This window comes from Struthio camelus, chromosome 1 (assembly GCF_040807025.1).
Source record: "Struthio camelus isolate bStrCam1 chromosome 1, bStrCam1.hap1, whole genome shotgun sequence".
Lineage (NCBI taxonomy): Eukaryota > Metazoa > Chordata > Aves > Struthioniformes > Struthionidae > Struthio > Struthio camelus.
Window position 1 is genome coordinate 100,389,119 of NC_090942.1, and position 15,374 is coordinate 100,404,492.

Consider the following 15,374-nt stretch of genomic DNA (forward strand, 5'->3'; position numbering starts at 1 on the left):
ATTTCTCGCTATGTCCCAGACAGTAGCCTCCTCAAGGTACCTTTCATAACTCCTATACTTGTCTTCCTGTCTGTTCTTTCAGTAATGCTCAAATCCATTTAATCTATTTCATTCCTTCCCTGCTCATTAAGGTCGCAGTCCTTTCTCTTTTCTAATCAGGTCCAGATAAGATACGCAAATGGAATTATGGGAGAGCTATAATGTAACCCTACAAACTCGCAACTTATACCATTTATTAAAAAAAAAAGAAAAAGAAAAAGAAAAATGAAAACACACACAAGGAGCAGAAAAACACGTAAAAAAAACCCCAAAAAACCCAACAGTGCTTCAAACACAAACTGGCAAACAGAGGTCTAGAAGTTGGAAATCTGATTCAGATCATCCCAGAAACAACTCCTTCCTCTAGCCTATCATCACTTTTTGTGAAAGCTATTATCGTAATTTCAACAATAATTTAAAGACATTCCTCTAATACGACAATTTGGGCTTCCTGGAAATCTTGTCATTATCTCCACTGATTTTTAGCAATAGAGATGCCTAATGCTTGCCAGCATAGGTACCAGCAGTCAAGAGGTTAAACTTTTAGTCTTTATTTAAAATTCTATATTTAGTGAAAGCATATATTACATAAAATAATTTTTGTTGTCAAAAGGCCAAGTTCTGCCTTCAGAGATGCATACAACTCCATAGGGGTTATGGGTGCATTTGAAGACTAGGGTTGGCCTTTACGGAAGAGAAATTCTGGTATTTTGAAACGTCTGTAAACAACCCCACATCAAACTGCAAAGGACAAGATCTACAACTGTATCAGAGCAAGAAAATTAAAGTCCTACTGAAAACAGAAAAGGACAGAAAGAATCTTTGTACTGACAACCTGTATCTAACTCTCTACTTCCTTGGTCTATAGGTAGTCCTGTTCTCACTATTCTCAGAAATGATGGCTATCAATACAGTAAGTATGTGGGATTTCTTTTATGAACTTTTAGGAAAGTGACAGGCTGCTAAAGCTGAAGCACAATCTGTAACTTAAAAGTTACGCTGGATTTAATTTCCTGTTAAAATTTCATTAGGAAGTCAGCAGGGACGGCTGGTATATTTTCATTATTTTGTGCATGTCCTGTCTGGCGGTCTTTTGATAGTAAAATAGCAAATCAGAGCACAGCTCTCAGTGGTTAAAAAAAAAAAAAAAATAGATAGCTGTTTTAACTTCCAACATGGGACTATTCAAATTTATCATACATCAGCAGTTGCCAGTATTTCATGTACATCTCATGGCTGAGCTTTCTTTCTCCCCTGGTTCCCATTCTTTTTCTTCCCCACTCCCCACACCTTCTGGACTCCTGCCTCCTTATTCACCATTTTCTACTCCCTTCTCTCTTCCATAGACTCAGAGCACTACAGGTGTGATGTACTGGCATGGAAGAAAGATGATCTGTCCTGCATTACTATTTCTTCCTCTCCCTGCCTTGTGGTCCTGTAACACTTATTTTCATTGAAGCTGAAGCATGGTACAGCCTCTCTATACATCAGCAATGTAGTATGACTTACAGGACATATTTTGACAAGTACAAGGAAGATGTATAACACTAGTATAAAATTTCCTTTCAAGAAGGTTAGGGTCAGCAAAACCATAATCGAGCTACTGCTTACTTGCAAATTTGGAGGTAGAACGAAGACATTAATCACTGATTCCATTGTTCTTATTAAACAACCTGACTCTTGTTCATCCTTCACAGCTGTGTTATATTTAATGCAGAATTTCTATATCTTTGAATTGCACTTTTAAAGCTAAAGGAAAACCTAAAAGGTATCTTCCTAGTAGAATCTGGACTATTTGTGACGGCTTCCAGCAAACTTTGCACAGCTCAACCACTTGATTCCTTCTTCAGCCCTAACCCTTTCTAACAGCACACCATCCTGCAAGTTGTCTAAAGCTGCCTAAACCCAAAACTACCCCTTCCATGCACTCCTCCCCCTGCTATCTTGAATTAATGAATGGAAATAATCCTTCAAACTTTTGGGCAGAAGAAACATCACAGTCACAGACATTCACACGATTCATGGCAGGCAGAGACAGGCAGACATACTTCTTAGAGTGACAAGTAAATGTGCCACCCTAGCCAAACCAAGCTCGACAATCTAGTGGAAAGGTTGCAAGTGACAACTCCGAACACCCTCAGCGCTGAAAACACATTAGACGTTTGTCCAAGAGAAATCAAAAACTGCTATGGACAAGTTACAGCCTTTGCTCTGTTAGCAGCTGGTCATTATTACAACTCCAGCAGCTAGAGTTCTGATTTGAATCCACTAAAGGAGGACAAATTCAGCTAAAGAGATTCTATTACTGTAAATAACTGAAAAACAAAAGTGGAGACACAAGGGGAATGCAATGCTAATTATTCCCAGTAAGGTTTATAATACCAATAATGATAATACCAAATAAAGCAATGCAACACTGGGATTGTGCCACTGAGCTCTTTGAGGATGCTGTCCATGCAGTCAGTAATAAATGCATACAGTAAACTACTCCACAAATAACTTGGCTTTGGATGTATTGGTTTGCTCTCTTTCTTAGGGTCAAGGCAGGTTAGATATTTCCATTAGATTCTACCGAATATGATAACTAATTTAATGCTCTTTTAAAATACTGTTTTATTGTTGAACAAGAAAAGCTAATCATTACAATATTTAGCTATTTTTTTGCACTATCGTACATAATATAGCTGACAATTTAAGTATATTTGTATATATTATCTGCACACATTACATACCTCATAGATCGAAGGGGTTACCAAGCCATTACCTCACCTGTTACAGAGGGAACTGGAACACAATATCCCATCAATAAATGTATAAACAATTTTGGCATGAGGCACTTTCAAAGTGGACCTGAGATGCTACATAACTGAAGTTATCATCATGCACCAACAGTACACATTTGCTGGAAGAATATAGCAAATCTAGAATTTTCTCTCCAAGGCATTTTTTTGAAGGCTTCATATTAAAATTAAATTGTAACTTAGCTATTGCCATTTGTAAAGCAATAGTATAATCAGTATTTAATTAGCCTTTCTTTTATTTATAACCAGCTCCTAATTAAGTATCAATTAGAAAGTTTCAGAAAAAGTAGATCAACACTGATCAACATAAAAGAGTACTTTAGCCAATGCAAGACAATGCTGGATTAGAACATCACCTTAGGCTTCAGCACATCTCTTACCTTGGCACTTTCTGCAGGCAATTCATGACGTCTGTGTTTTCTCATAAATCCTGGCTCAGAACTTATGCGGTTATGCCTTCCATTTATGTTTGAAATTGCTGTCAGTCCTGGTTTGGGGGAAGCATCACTCCCTATTCGACATCCTACTAACTGACTTGTCCCAAATACGTCTCTGGGGCACCAGCCCTCAAGGGGCATTGGCTGGTCTCTGGAAGGCACGCTTTCTAGATGATGCAGATGTCTGCTTAGTCTGTTGTCCGGTGGAATTGGAGGGGGTCTCTCCGGGGGAGGCGGTGGAGGATCTCTCAAGGGTGGCGGTGGTGCTGGCAAAGGTTTGTCTTGTTTCCTCACCATACAAGGAGAAGACTAAACAAAATCGTAAGTTTAAAAAAGTTATTACCTATAGGCATGCATATCTCTCTCATGACCAAGTATGGCTTCACATTTTCTAACTGAGATATTTTCAAGGTATCAGAAAAGAACTTGCATTAGGTCAAGCGTTAGCCTTGTCTCTGCACCCTGCAGAGCTCATGAGTACACACTCGCTCTTCAGAACGTGTGCTCCATTTCTGGTGCGGCACGAGGAACCTAAGGAAGGAAGTGGGGAGGGGAGGGGTAGGGAGCAGACAGAATAGGTTGAGGCTGCTTTATCTGACTATTTCCGTAAGGCTTGCTTGGAATCACTGATTCAGCTGCTGAAATGAATTCTGAGGCATGACTGGAAAAAGAGAATGCCTGACGCAGAGGAAAAACTAAACAAAAAATAAAACACACTTCCATAGGAGGATGACGTGGTGACAGGGAACAAGCACAAAACAGCAATGATTAGAGAGCAAGCAGAGGGACAAGACAAACATTTTGATTTCACTGATATAACTAGGGATGCATGCCACACCTTGTTAGAGAGCCAAATTTGTTTGAACTGCACTTCAGTTTTTCCAGTAACATACTTGACATTCATGTATGTTTGCAATAAGCTCATCTGTAAACAACCTTCACCAGAGTACTTCCCTTCTCAGAATTGAACTGTGTCATAAATGGTGAAATGTTCTTGAAAAGTACGTGTACTATTACTAAAAAGCTGAAAACAAGTTATCAGAAAAAAAACATACATGGTAGTTATATAGCTTCTAAGAGCACAAATCTGAGAGAAAAACAAAATATCCTTATTGTGAGGGAATTACAGCAGTTTACAAAACTATGCTCAAGTCACCCTACACTTTCAGGAAATGTTTTTCTTCTCCATCAGTTACCATAACAAATACTGGGAAGATTCTCTTCCTTGGAAAGTGTAATTTTCACACCTCTGGCTTCACAGTAGTACCACTTCAAGAAAGTGGATCCATTACATTTTTGAAGGAAGAATGACATTTGGTCTCACTTTACAGGTTAACCCTCCATGTGTTTTTAGTGCAGCATCTTTACACATTACTTGCGTTAAAAAGTGAGTTATTCTATCTGCAGGCCTATTAAAATAAATAGGACAGGATATTAAATTAAAAAAATGTTTAATTCACCTTCTAGTTAAGTAAAATTGGTTACTCCCACTGTCAAGATTGCAACAAAAACAGCTGGGTTCCAAATTTTTTTTTTCCTAAGTGTTCTCCATTGCAGAAAGAGAGAACAGATTTTTGACTAAACAAAAAGTCTTAGCAGTAATCACTGTTGTTGTTGTTGTTGTTTTTTTTTTTTTTAAAAAGGTAATTACCAATCCTTGTTACTCCCCTTTTACTTCCCTTGCACCCCAGAAATATTTTGCTTTTTCTTTCAGGAAAGTTTCACGGGTTGTCCAAATAACTTCAGTTAAAAAAAATGAAGTAACACTGGCTGTATTTCTGATTTTCTATTTTTTAAAAGCCATGAACTTTGCATAACACTGTAAAATATAAATATTTTACGTTATATATACTTGTAAAATATACAAATTGAATGGATACGCCAAAGGTTTAGCATATATGCTCAATGATATAATTTTCTTTGTACAGTATTGCAAACTGATAGAAGATTGAGTATAAACAAATCCATTAAACACCAATTTTTTCCTCTAAATCGTAAACCAGAATTTTAAAAAGAAGCTGATTTTCAAGCTCAAAGGTAAAAGCTAACAAAATAAACAGGGTACTCAATACTGGATTATCATCAACACATGGGTTTCAATTTATGTTGTCAAAATGCAGTTTGAATTCATAGTCGAAAATACAAATTTAAATCTAATTCACTCTCCCTATGCAGCAATTACAACTAAATGATTAACTTATACCATAGAATAACACAGTATTTGTTTTCCCTCATCCTTAACCACTCCAAAAAAGTTAACTCTTTAGTATCATTTGTTTCACAAAATATAGCATACAATTTATTAGCTATAGTCATTATTTTTCCTGAAGCCTGAGTCCTAACATACGCCACTTGAAGTTTTGGAAGCAGGGTGTCTGCACATATTTTTCATGTCACGATGCTGTGGAAATGAGCATAAATTGTCATCAGTGCACAGCGTGTAATTTTAATGAGACAATGGCCTTTAAAACTACTTTCAGGAAACTTCCATTTCTATTTATTTTTGTGAATCAGGCTTTATTAGAGAAGTGATCCATTATAGCAATGTCAAACTGGTATCTTTAAAATTCTGAGCATAACCAAGTGCAATATAACCATCAGACTAACAGAGGTCACATGTGACCAACATATTTAGCTGCAACCATCTGACTACGTAAGGTATTATGCAAGGGGACAAGCACTGGCCAAAGGCAACTGAAGGAGACGAAAGTCTTCAGATGACTTAGTCAATATTGATCTAATCTAAAGTTTTTCTAAGCTATGAGACATTTTGATCTTTTGGCCAGAACTCCTGAAAAAGAAAAGAAAAATGCAAAATTTCTTACTAGTCAATTTTCCAAAATAAATAAGCAAGCACAATTTCTCAGATAAAAAGAAATATGGTTCGGCATGATTTACCTTTGGTGATCCCGTTGGGCTGGCGCATGGCGATCGTGCTACTCCCTTCTGAATAAGATCCAGACGAGGAGGTACAGGTGGAAGACTAAGATGTGGGATTTGCAGGGGGTCTGGAAGTGGTTTTCTTCTCTGTGCAAGCGGGGAAGATCCTGGAGATGTCACTGGAGAATTCTGTCTCTCATTGCACTTCAAGATGGAAAAAAATGTTATTAGAATTTACTTTATCATTAAGTAAACAACTTTCATTTCATAGTGACTAAAACATTTGGTACTTGCCAGGTATTCGCTAATAGTCATTCATCACAACAGACACCTGCTAATCTTAATTACTAGGTAGCACAGGTATTCAGCTTATAGGTACTGAAAAAAAGATGTATGAAAATTACCTGAAAATTAACTGAGATCCATGTTAACTTAGGATGAAAATAAACAAATTACTGGAATATATATTCTTCTAAAAAACAAATCATCTATACTGTTGCAATAAAGGAAACAATCACAAAATGTAAAAACAGATTCCACTGTAGTACTCTTACTCTTAATAAACTTTTCAGTAACAGAGAGTACTCAATCTAAAATTTTTGTATTTTTTAAAGCTGGAGCCCTATGATATCCTCTGTTAATCATAGCCCACTTCCAAATGATGCTTCCACAGAAAATGGAATGTATGTTTCCTGAAAACTTACTAATCAAAATCATCATCAAACCACAGGCCTTAAAGCAGTTCTTTTTTCCCTCCTCATTTATTAGATGACTTAAAAAAATTCTTTCATGATTGCATTCAAATGCAAATTCAAATACAAATATTAAACTAATGACATACACATATATATTTAACATCCTCAAGTGACAAATGATGATTTATTTTCTTGATTTGCTCTCCCAAATTCACAAGCACAATGGAAGTTGACTAGTTCTCATTTAAAAGATCATTTTAACTATTTAAAAATAAGAAGCTATGCTGTAAAATAAACAGAATGAAAGATTTCAGTCATCAGTCTAGATTGCACCCATTTTTGCAACCAGTTCCTGAACCTCGTCTGGCTCAGTTTTAACAAACACAGTCGACTTATTTAAATAAATCAATTAAAGGTACATCTACGAACCTACTGTGTTTATGTCACTGCACTTCAAGTAAACCTGTGCTTTCGTGGGCAACAGACTGAGTAGCTGGATAACATTCACACCAAGCACCAGCCTCAGGCCCCTGGGGTGCCGAGGCATTCCAGAATCTCACCATATAACCTGGTTATAGAGGTAAACCATCTGCCATCGTTCTACATCAAGCATAGAAAAACGCTGACAAAAATTAAGGCTCCCGTCTCTAGGATAAATCACATCAATAAAACCTTTTTCCCTTTTTTTAATAAGCTTTTTATCACAAATAGCGTATATCCTTTAATAATGACAGGGACCGGGCCAGTGTAATAAAGTTGGGAACTTTCATCATCAAGTTCGTCTGCTATTCAAGGAAGTTCTTCAGCAAGGTAAACAAATGAACAACATTGCCTTTCTTTACACATGGTGAATATATGAAAGAATTTGAACAGACTACTGAAGACTTCATAAACTCAAAGGCAGATCCAGGAGAAGGATGTAGTATCCTGACTCCATATTCAATACTCTGTACTAAATCTTGCTTAACATTCTACTCTATACGACTGGAATTGCTACTAGACCTCCCTCAGAAACAGAAGTCACCATAGTACTACTGCAAGAAACAACGAGAAGGAGAAGTAGTAAGGGGGTGCTTGAGATGCTCATGTAAGAGCTAGAAGGCTGAGGTTCAATTCCATGGCCAAAGAGATTTTTTTGCGTTACTCAGGGTTTTACCATTTGGTAAACTTGTAAATTCAGTGTCATGACTACACATTCAATTTCAATAGATCTAGGAGCAATTCAAATGTCATGCTCTTCATGGCTACTAGGTCCTGAACCCCACCTTTTCTTTCAATGGAGAAGCAGTCACAACGTTCATTGTAAGTGGTCTGAACGTGGCTGTTAATTTTTGTTTCCTTTCACTGGTGAAATGGACATGCACGTCCCTAACTTTGCCTGGAAGACTGTGAGGATAAATGCACCAATGACTGCGAGGTGCTCAGTTTCTCTGAACACTACAGAAAGGGAACTAATTGAATAAGCAATATATATGGTTGCCTGAACAGCTATAATTATAAAGTGATATTGAATATCAATTCCTTTTACTTAATAGAAAACATCTACCGGCTGCGTAGCATAATAAACATCATCTAATAACATCAGTTTTCAAAGTTCACTTACACCCCCCACCAAGCAGTTCTGAAAGACAAGAGACATGTCATATAATATAGTCAACACCTTGGCTTCAGCATCAGACAGAAAATAAATTTATTCCCTAAATCTTTTGAAACAGAACCAAATAAGCAGGTCTGCATCGCCAATAAAATACAATTGTTTAAAATTAAATGACAGTGCTGTAGTAAGTCTTTAAATTATATGATGTTATGTAACATGCTGTGTCTCAGTCAGCCATGAATTGTTCCAAAAGAACTAAGAAATAATCCTGTATGTAATGGAAATTGGAAACTAAGAGTAATACAGGTAGTAAATACTGAAAACAGAGTACTGGGCAGGAAAGACTGTTGGCAATTTTAGATGTTCAAATTGTTGTACCACCATATCAATTAACTTGACTTTCTGAGAGAGCAACCTGGCAGAGCTGCAAATGTTACATTGCATGCAGTTATGTGAACCCACGGCTAATCTGAACATTTGAACACTTACTGACAGTATTTTAAACATATCCACCACTTTTATCTATTTATGTATTACGACCTTCTCTTACACAGTTCTGTCCTAAAGAATCACTATGCAAAATGATACACTCTTTCTTCACTGAGGCCACTGGTCTTATCCACCCATGTCAGACTGCTTTCCCCTGCCATAACTAACAGTGCAGCTCCAGCACAGAGAGAAATCATGGAAATAGTCACATCTAAAAACCACTGGAGGCTCACGCTACCTTCAGATTAACAGAAACAAGAGGCTAAAAGACAAACCTGACATGTAATAGGCAATAATAAAAGCTAAAGCAATGCTAAAGTTCATTTAAAAATTCAAGATTGTTAAAATGATCCTTTCTAACTCTATTAAAACAGGAGAGTAACTTACGCAATGAACTCTCAGTTCCATATATATTTAGGATTTAGCTATATTTACCCACCATGTTCCCCAGATAGTACATCACAACTGCCAAAATAAAATGGAAGTTTTCCAAAGTATTAAGTGTGTGAAAGGACCTCAATGTAAACTTGCATCAATTTCTTCTTTCAGAATAGCAAAATAGTCTTTCACCATTGCCTAAAGCCACAATGCTATCACTATATGCTGTAGTCCCAAAAGACGTCAAAAACAGAACTGGGGACGGTCAACAGGCTAAATAACAACTTACGAGTAGGGAAACAAACCCACCCAACCTCAACAGCTGATAAGAAAAGTAGTTACTCTCCTCTAGAGAGGAACTGAATCCACGTCACTGCTTGGTGCTGGAGAGAGAATGCTTTGCAGGGAGAATCTTAAAATTGTGAATCCTCATTTATACCTACCAATACTAAAAATAAACACAAAAACCCTCTGCAGTAACAAATAGGCTTTCTCCAGCATTCAGTATCAGATTTCTATCATAGTTCCATTACAAAAAAAAAAAAAAAAGTATTTTACATGTCCTTGCATCCTACCTGTTTAACTACATCATCATTTCTTGTTTGTTGACAGTTACACTAAAAAAAGGCTGCATTTCATGCATATGCAGGGCATTAATAGATTCGTATATAATTACTCTTTTTGGCACAGAGTATCATCTCTCAAAAACACACTTCCCCAGAGGATTAAGTGACTTAAGATTTTTCTGTTTGTCACAGAGATTTCTCTGTATTTTCTGTTCAGTAGAAATAAAGGAGAAATGAGAGTAGCACAGTGAAAAAAAGATAAGCAAACGATTCAGACACAAACTAATACAAATGAACTGCTAATGACAGAAGACAGACCTTCAGTAGATAAAGGGGCTCTGCTGCAACACGACCTGTGCAATAAAGATGTAATTAAGGAGAAGAATAGAGACTCCTTTGTAACAACATGGACAGCATCCGGTTGGCATGAATGTTGCCAAGGGAAAGGCAGCTGTGACTTATTTTGCAATTGTACTGCAGAGTGCACCACAGCTGTGTTATTTAATCAGATATATTTATTACTGGCAAATACTGGTATTAGATTACCCCTAGTAGTTGTGAACTTTAGAATAAGGCTGCTTCTGACATGAATTACAGCCTCTAGAGAAGCTCTGAATGAGGTAAGAGTTAACAGTTGGGTTACCAAATCTACTGTTTCAGTTTCAGATGCCTTTCTGCCAGATAGGCATATACTAAAAATACACTAAACAAAAACCCTAACAAGTGGCTGATGCAGGAATATTATCTTGATTATTTATGTGCTGCTGGAGCTAACTCAACAATTTACAGATTGCATAATGAGACCTCCAGGAAGGTCCAAGCAGTCCTATACCAGAAGTGGCCTTTTCATAAGATACTCCCAAATAGTCCTCTGAAGTTTCATTGAATGATCTTTATTTATAATTAGATGAGAGTAATTCCCATATTATTTATTTCTTGTTAAGGTAAATTGTGACCTAGGTAGATTAGTACCAGCTGGACTTAAAAACGTGGATGATGATACAAAGTAACAGCTCTTAACACTGATGGCTGCAAACATGCCTTGCATAGATAGGTTTGTTCTTTATTTGATCTTTCATTTGTTGACCCAACAAAATGCATGTGAAGCAGGGAAACGCTGCCAACCTAAGGCGGTGAGAGTCAGCACCAAGCTGACTGCCACAGGGGGAATCTGTAGGATGCATCATAACCAAGAGAGGCACACTGCCTCCCAGCATTTACACCTCTTTTTCAAATACTGTATACTAAGCAGTTAAGGACTCTCCAATTGTGCAGAATGATTTTAATTAACTCCTATAAATTAGGTGTACCATTAAGAAAGAATTAACACATACGCGTGAGTGAGCATAAGAATTCATGCCTGGGGGAAACGCCTGGATACATATTTGAAGCCTTTTTTTCACATGCTTCTATATTTTGTACGATGAAAGTTGAAACTCTACTACTGTGTAATTATATGCCTTTTTTAGAACAATCATTAACACAAAAAAGATTTGAAAACTAGAAAGGGAAGGGAAGGGGTAAAAAATCCACCGTACTCTCCTTCGCTATTCTGAGAACCAAAGTCTTTTGTCATGACTTGTTAAGTCCATACTAACTCATCCTGTGGAAAAAGACAAGTCAGGACAAGTAGCGGCTTTCAGTTTTGCTGACCTGTTCTAACGATTTTAAAGTCAACAGTGTGAATCAAAGTCAGTTTTTGGTGTGCTTGGACAACTATGAAATTAATTTCAGGGAAGTCAGTAACTCCCTGGACAAGGTAACTTTTCACATAGTTTCAGAAGGAAGTGTCCTTAGAGGTTGCAAACTTACTTTTAACTATTGAAAACTTCATCGTCCCCTACATTGTTAGGGCTTCCCTCTATGGTTTGATGTAATAATAGAGTTTTATTTGGATCATACAGTTATCTCAACATGTAAAAATTCAACACTCTTTGCTCTTAATAAGAACTCCTGCACTATGTATTCTTCTTGTTTTATTTTCTTCTTTTTAAACCAACTATATCAAGCTAGATTGTGAACAAGACAGAGTGACAGATCACTCCTAATTCACTTGGACAACGGAATATTAAAGACTATGGAATAATACAGATAGTGTACTGGACACTCAAATGCCTTCTTTAAAAAGATGAAAAAACGGATCCTTTTTAAATATTTACCTGAACCTGTAAATCTGCACATTTTTAAGGCGTATTTCATGACCCACATGATGTTAGCAAAGCTTGGTTAGGATAAACAACGTAGAGCTGAGAATAGGGACACTTCAAGCAATAACTGCATTGGCTGATCGGATACCGTAAGGTTAGAAGTTTCTCAGTAATGAGACAATAACAGAGGTTTTGGCACCACTCCTCATCTTTGCTTCATAAAAAAATATCTGAAGACAATTTGAAAAAAAAAAAAAGAAGAAAAGCTGCTTGATAAGGCAGATATACTAATTGCAGTAGATTTCTCTGAAGCCTTTGTTACAGCTGATCTGCTGCTGCTGACTCATATACAACACCTAGCAAGAATGATTCATTTTTCTTAAAGTGGATCCATTTACTCATTCCATTAAAGAATGAGTAAGTAGCTTTGTGACTATTCTTTTCTTTAAAATAATTTCAAGGCTGAGGTCCATCTAGGATTTGATCTAGGCACCTCTGCCTGTTCATGAGTAGGCTTCAGATATAAGAGTAGAAAATAGAGAGTGGATATTTTTATACTCAACTCGTATTCATTCACCTGCCCAAGAAATTAGGCTCTTTGCTCCATAAATTCCCTCTTGCAATTGGATTTTGGGAAATAAACAGCAGGTTTATCTTTCCAGTCTGCAAAAAAGATAATTCATACAGGTACAGCAGGGGATGATAAAAAGTTATGGCTTCTTTAAACACTAATGACAACTCCAAAAAGCATTTTTCAGCTTTTCAGTTTGTCAAAAAGAGCTCACTGGAAAACTCACATAGGCCCTTTAATCAATGATAAACATGATTATCTGTGCTTCCATAAGGCAGAATAAAATGAGCTTAGTGCAACTACTCTGTGTATTATGAATATATTTCAAGTATAAGTCTCAGTTTCAAAGGTAGTGAAACTTTGTAGTAACAGCTTAGAAACATTCTAGCAGTGCCCTTCCACAAGGCTGTCAGGACAACAGTGACTGACTCAAATGTTCCTGCAACACAGCTTGAAGCCCCACAGCCATTTTCAGTGAGAAGTTCATGTCCCTGGAACTTTCTTCTCCTAGCAAGTCTAACATCCAAATTCACTGCTAGTCAGATATGCCACAAGAAAATTTTCTCAGTACTACCACATGGTCTAGTCAGATGATTTGAGACAAAACCAGGTCACTCAGTTTTCAAGGAGGAAGAGCTTCATGTTGAGGAAGCATATGAAAATCTTTGCAGTAAATACAAACTAACTGACAAATGCATTCTTTGGGATTACAAAATACCAGCAGTATTGGGTTGACTGTAAGAACAAAATGATCATATCTGTCATCTCATCTCCATTGTTTCAAAAAAACCAAATGACTATACAGCACAGCCATCATGCAGCACCATGTTCACGTTAACAACATTATCAAGAAATAAATACTGAAAAGGGGAAAAAATCTATGTAAAGTCATATGGAGAAAGGTGTTTCTTATAGAAGGTTGTGAAGAAATACTGTTTAACAGGAAAAAATAAATAATGATTAAGAGAAACAGACAAGTCTGAAGGGGACATTACTAACAAAAATGTTTGTAAATTGTGACATATTCCACAAGGATGGTGTGGTTAAGAGCATCATTCTACTAGTATCGTAACAGCTGCAAGAAGGCAACAGCAAGCTGAATAATCACCAAATGACTTGGTAACTCAACATCTGCAAATAAAGAATGAAAAGCTCAAATAAAGAACGGAAAATAGCGTTCCTAAACTTCAGGAATAAAAATATTAGTAGGTGTCTTTCACTGAACTATGAAGTTAACAGCATAAAAATAGCAAGAACCAAAGTACTCAAGCAGTTGGTGGATGCTGAAGACACGACTTCTTATATTAAACCCTACTGTTCCTTCTTTTAGTAAAAGGATAACGTAACTCTGCCTTATCATGGAAGCGATAGTGTTATAAAAGCCCATCAATTAAAGGCTATCTCACAGAGGTCAGGTGGCAGATCGTGATTTAAATCCAGGCAGGAAGGATAAACTGTTCCCAAGAGTCGGCCAAGCTGTATTTATATACACAACATAATAACGATTCATATGATTTAAGAGGTTAGGAAGGGTATCTGAAGCATGCATATTAACTGACAGATACCCTCAGATATGACAGTGAAACACTTCAGCAGAGAATCTGGGACTCTCTTTTTTCCTATTCAGTTTGAGTCTTCTTGCTGTAGTATTGGTATATTTTGGTTTTCCAGCCTGAGAAATCTTCAGTGAGCTACTGAAACCTAGCGTCAGGTGTGACCTCTCACTCTTCACAGTTACAGACAGATTCATTTACAAACATACAGCTTTACCTATTGTACAATATGTGAAAATTTACCTTTCGGACAGAAGCCAAACGATTCATCATTAAAGATTCTTCTCTATCATCATCGTCATCCAAGTCCAACATGGGCATACTAAAGCTATCAATAATACTGCAGCACCTGGAGTTTTCATCCCTTGGATCAAATGGATCCACAATAATTGGTTCAGTTCCTTTGATTTCACATCGGCAGAAAGGACAGCCTTGGCCATCAGATTCCTGAGCAAAACAAAGTAGTACATACTTTTTAGGTACTTCTTCTTTTAAGAATGTATTAAAATACAAAGTCTTACACATTTCTACATCAAAATGCCCTCTACATGGTCTCTACACCAGCTTGCAAAGGAAACACTAGAGCAAATAGGAAACAGATTTGCAACAGATCACTGGTTACAGATCATGCAATATAAATGCTATCTGAATACCACTGAACAGACAAATAACTAACTGATCTACTTTTAGCAGTCTTGCATCTTAATTACAAAAGACTAGTCAAAATCACTTGTTGATAGTCTCAGAGGAGTGCCTCCAAATTTTATGGACCTACTGAAGTAATCACAGTCAAGCGAACAGAAGTCCTTCCTTATTCACAGAATTCTTTACATAGAAACAGCCTTACAGAAAAGGAGGCTTTCTTAAACCTCTGTTGTCAGATAATTCCGTACTAAGTTCACCAAAACATATCTAGTAACCAATTACAACAGCAGAGACTTGCATTCAGTAGTATGAACGCAACTGAGAAAATAAAACAGAGACCTGAGATGTCTATACGTATACATACACGTTTGTCCATGCCTACAGAAAGGTTATTTACAACACTGAGAAAGGAGCTATCATGAACCTGACAATGCAGCATATATGCCCACAGACTTTTAGAATTAAGCCCAGAACTGCAGCTTTTAGAAAAGAAAGGATTTTTACGGAAGAAAATGAAATTCTCCTCCTTTTGCATAATACAAAAGGGAGATAGTTCAACCAATGCTCATCTGTGAG

The 15,374-nt window shown here is 36.9% G+C and overlaps 1 protein-coding gene across 6 annotated transcripts in view; it reads right to left on the reverse strand.

Moving 5' to 3' along the window:
* The window catches only part of CBLB (Cbl proto-oncogene B), a 144,613-nt gene that overhangs the window by 30,271 nt on the left and 98,968 nt on the right, over positions 1 to 15,374 (reverse strand). For all 6 annotated transcript variants that reach the window (XM_068907604.1, XM_068907643.1, XM_068907622.1 and 3 more), the window contains exons 10-12: positions 14,397 to 14,600; positions 6,176 to 6,361; positions 3,221 to 3,586 (exon numbers count right to left, since the gene is read on the reverse strand). In XM_068907604.1, the coding sequence (XP_068763705.1) occupies positions 3,221 to 3,586; positions 6,176 to 6,361; positions 14,397 to 14,600 (756 nt within the window). The remainder of the gene's footprint in view (positions 1 to 3,220; positions 3,587 to 6,175; positions 6,362 to 14,396; positions 14,601 to 15,374) is intronic.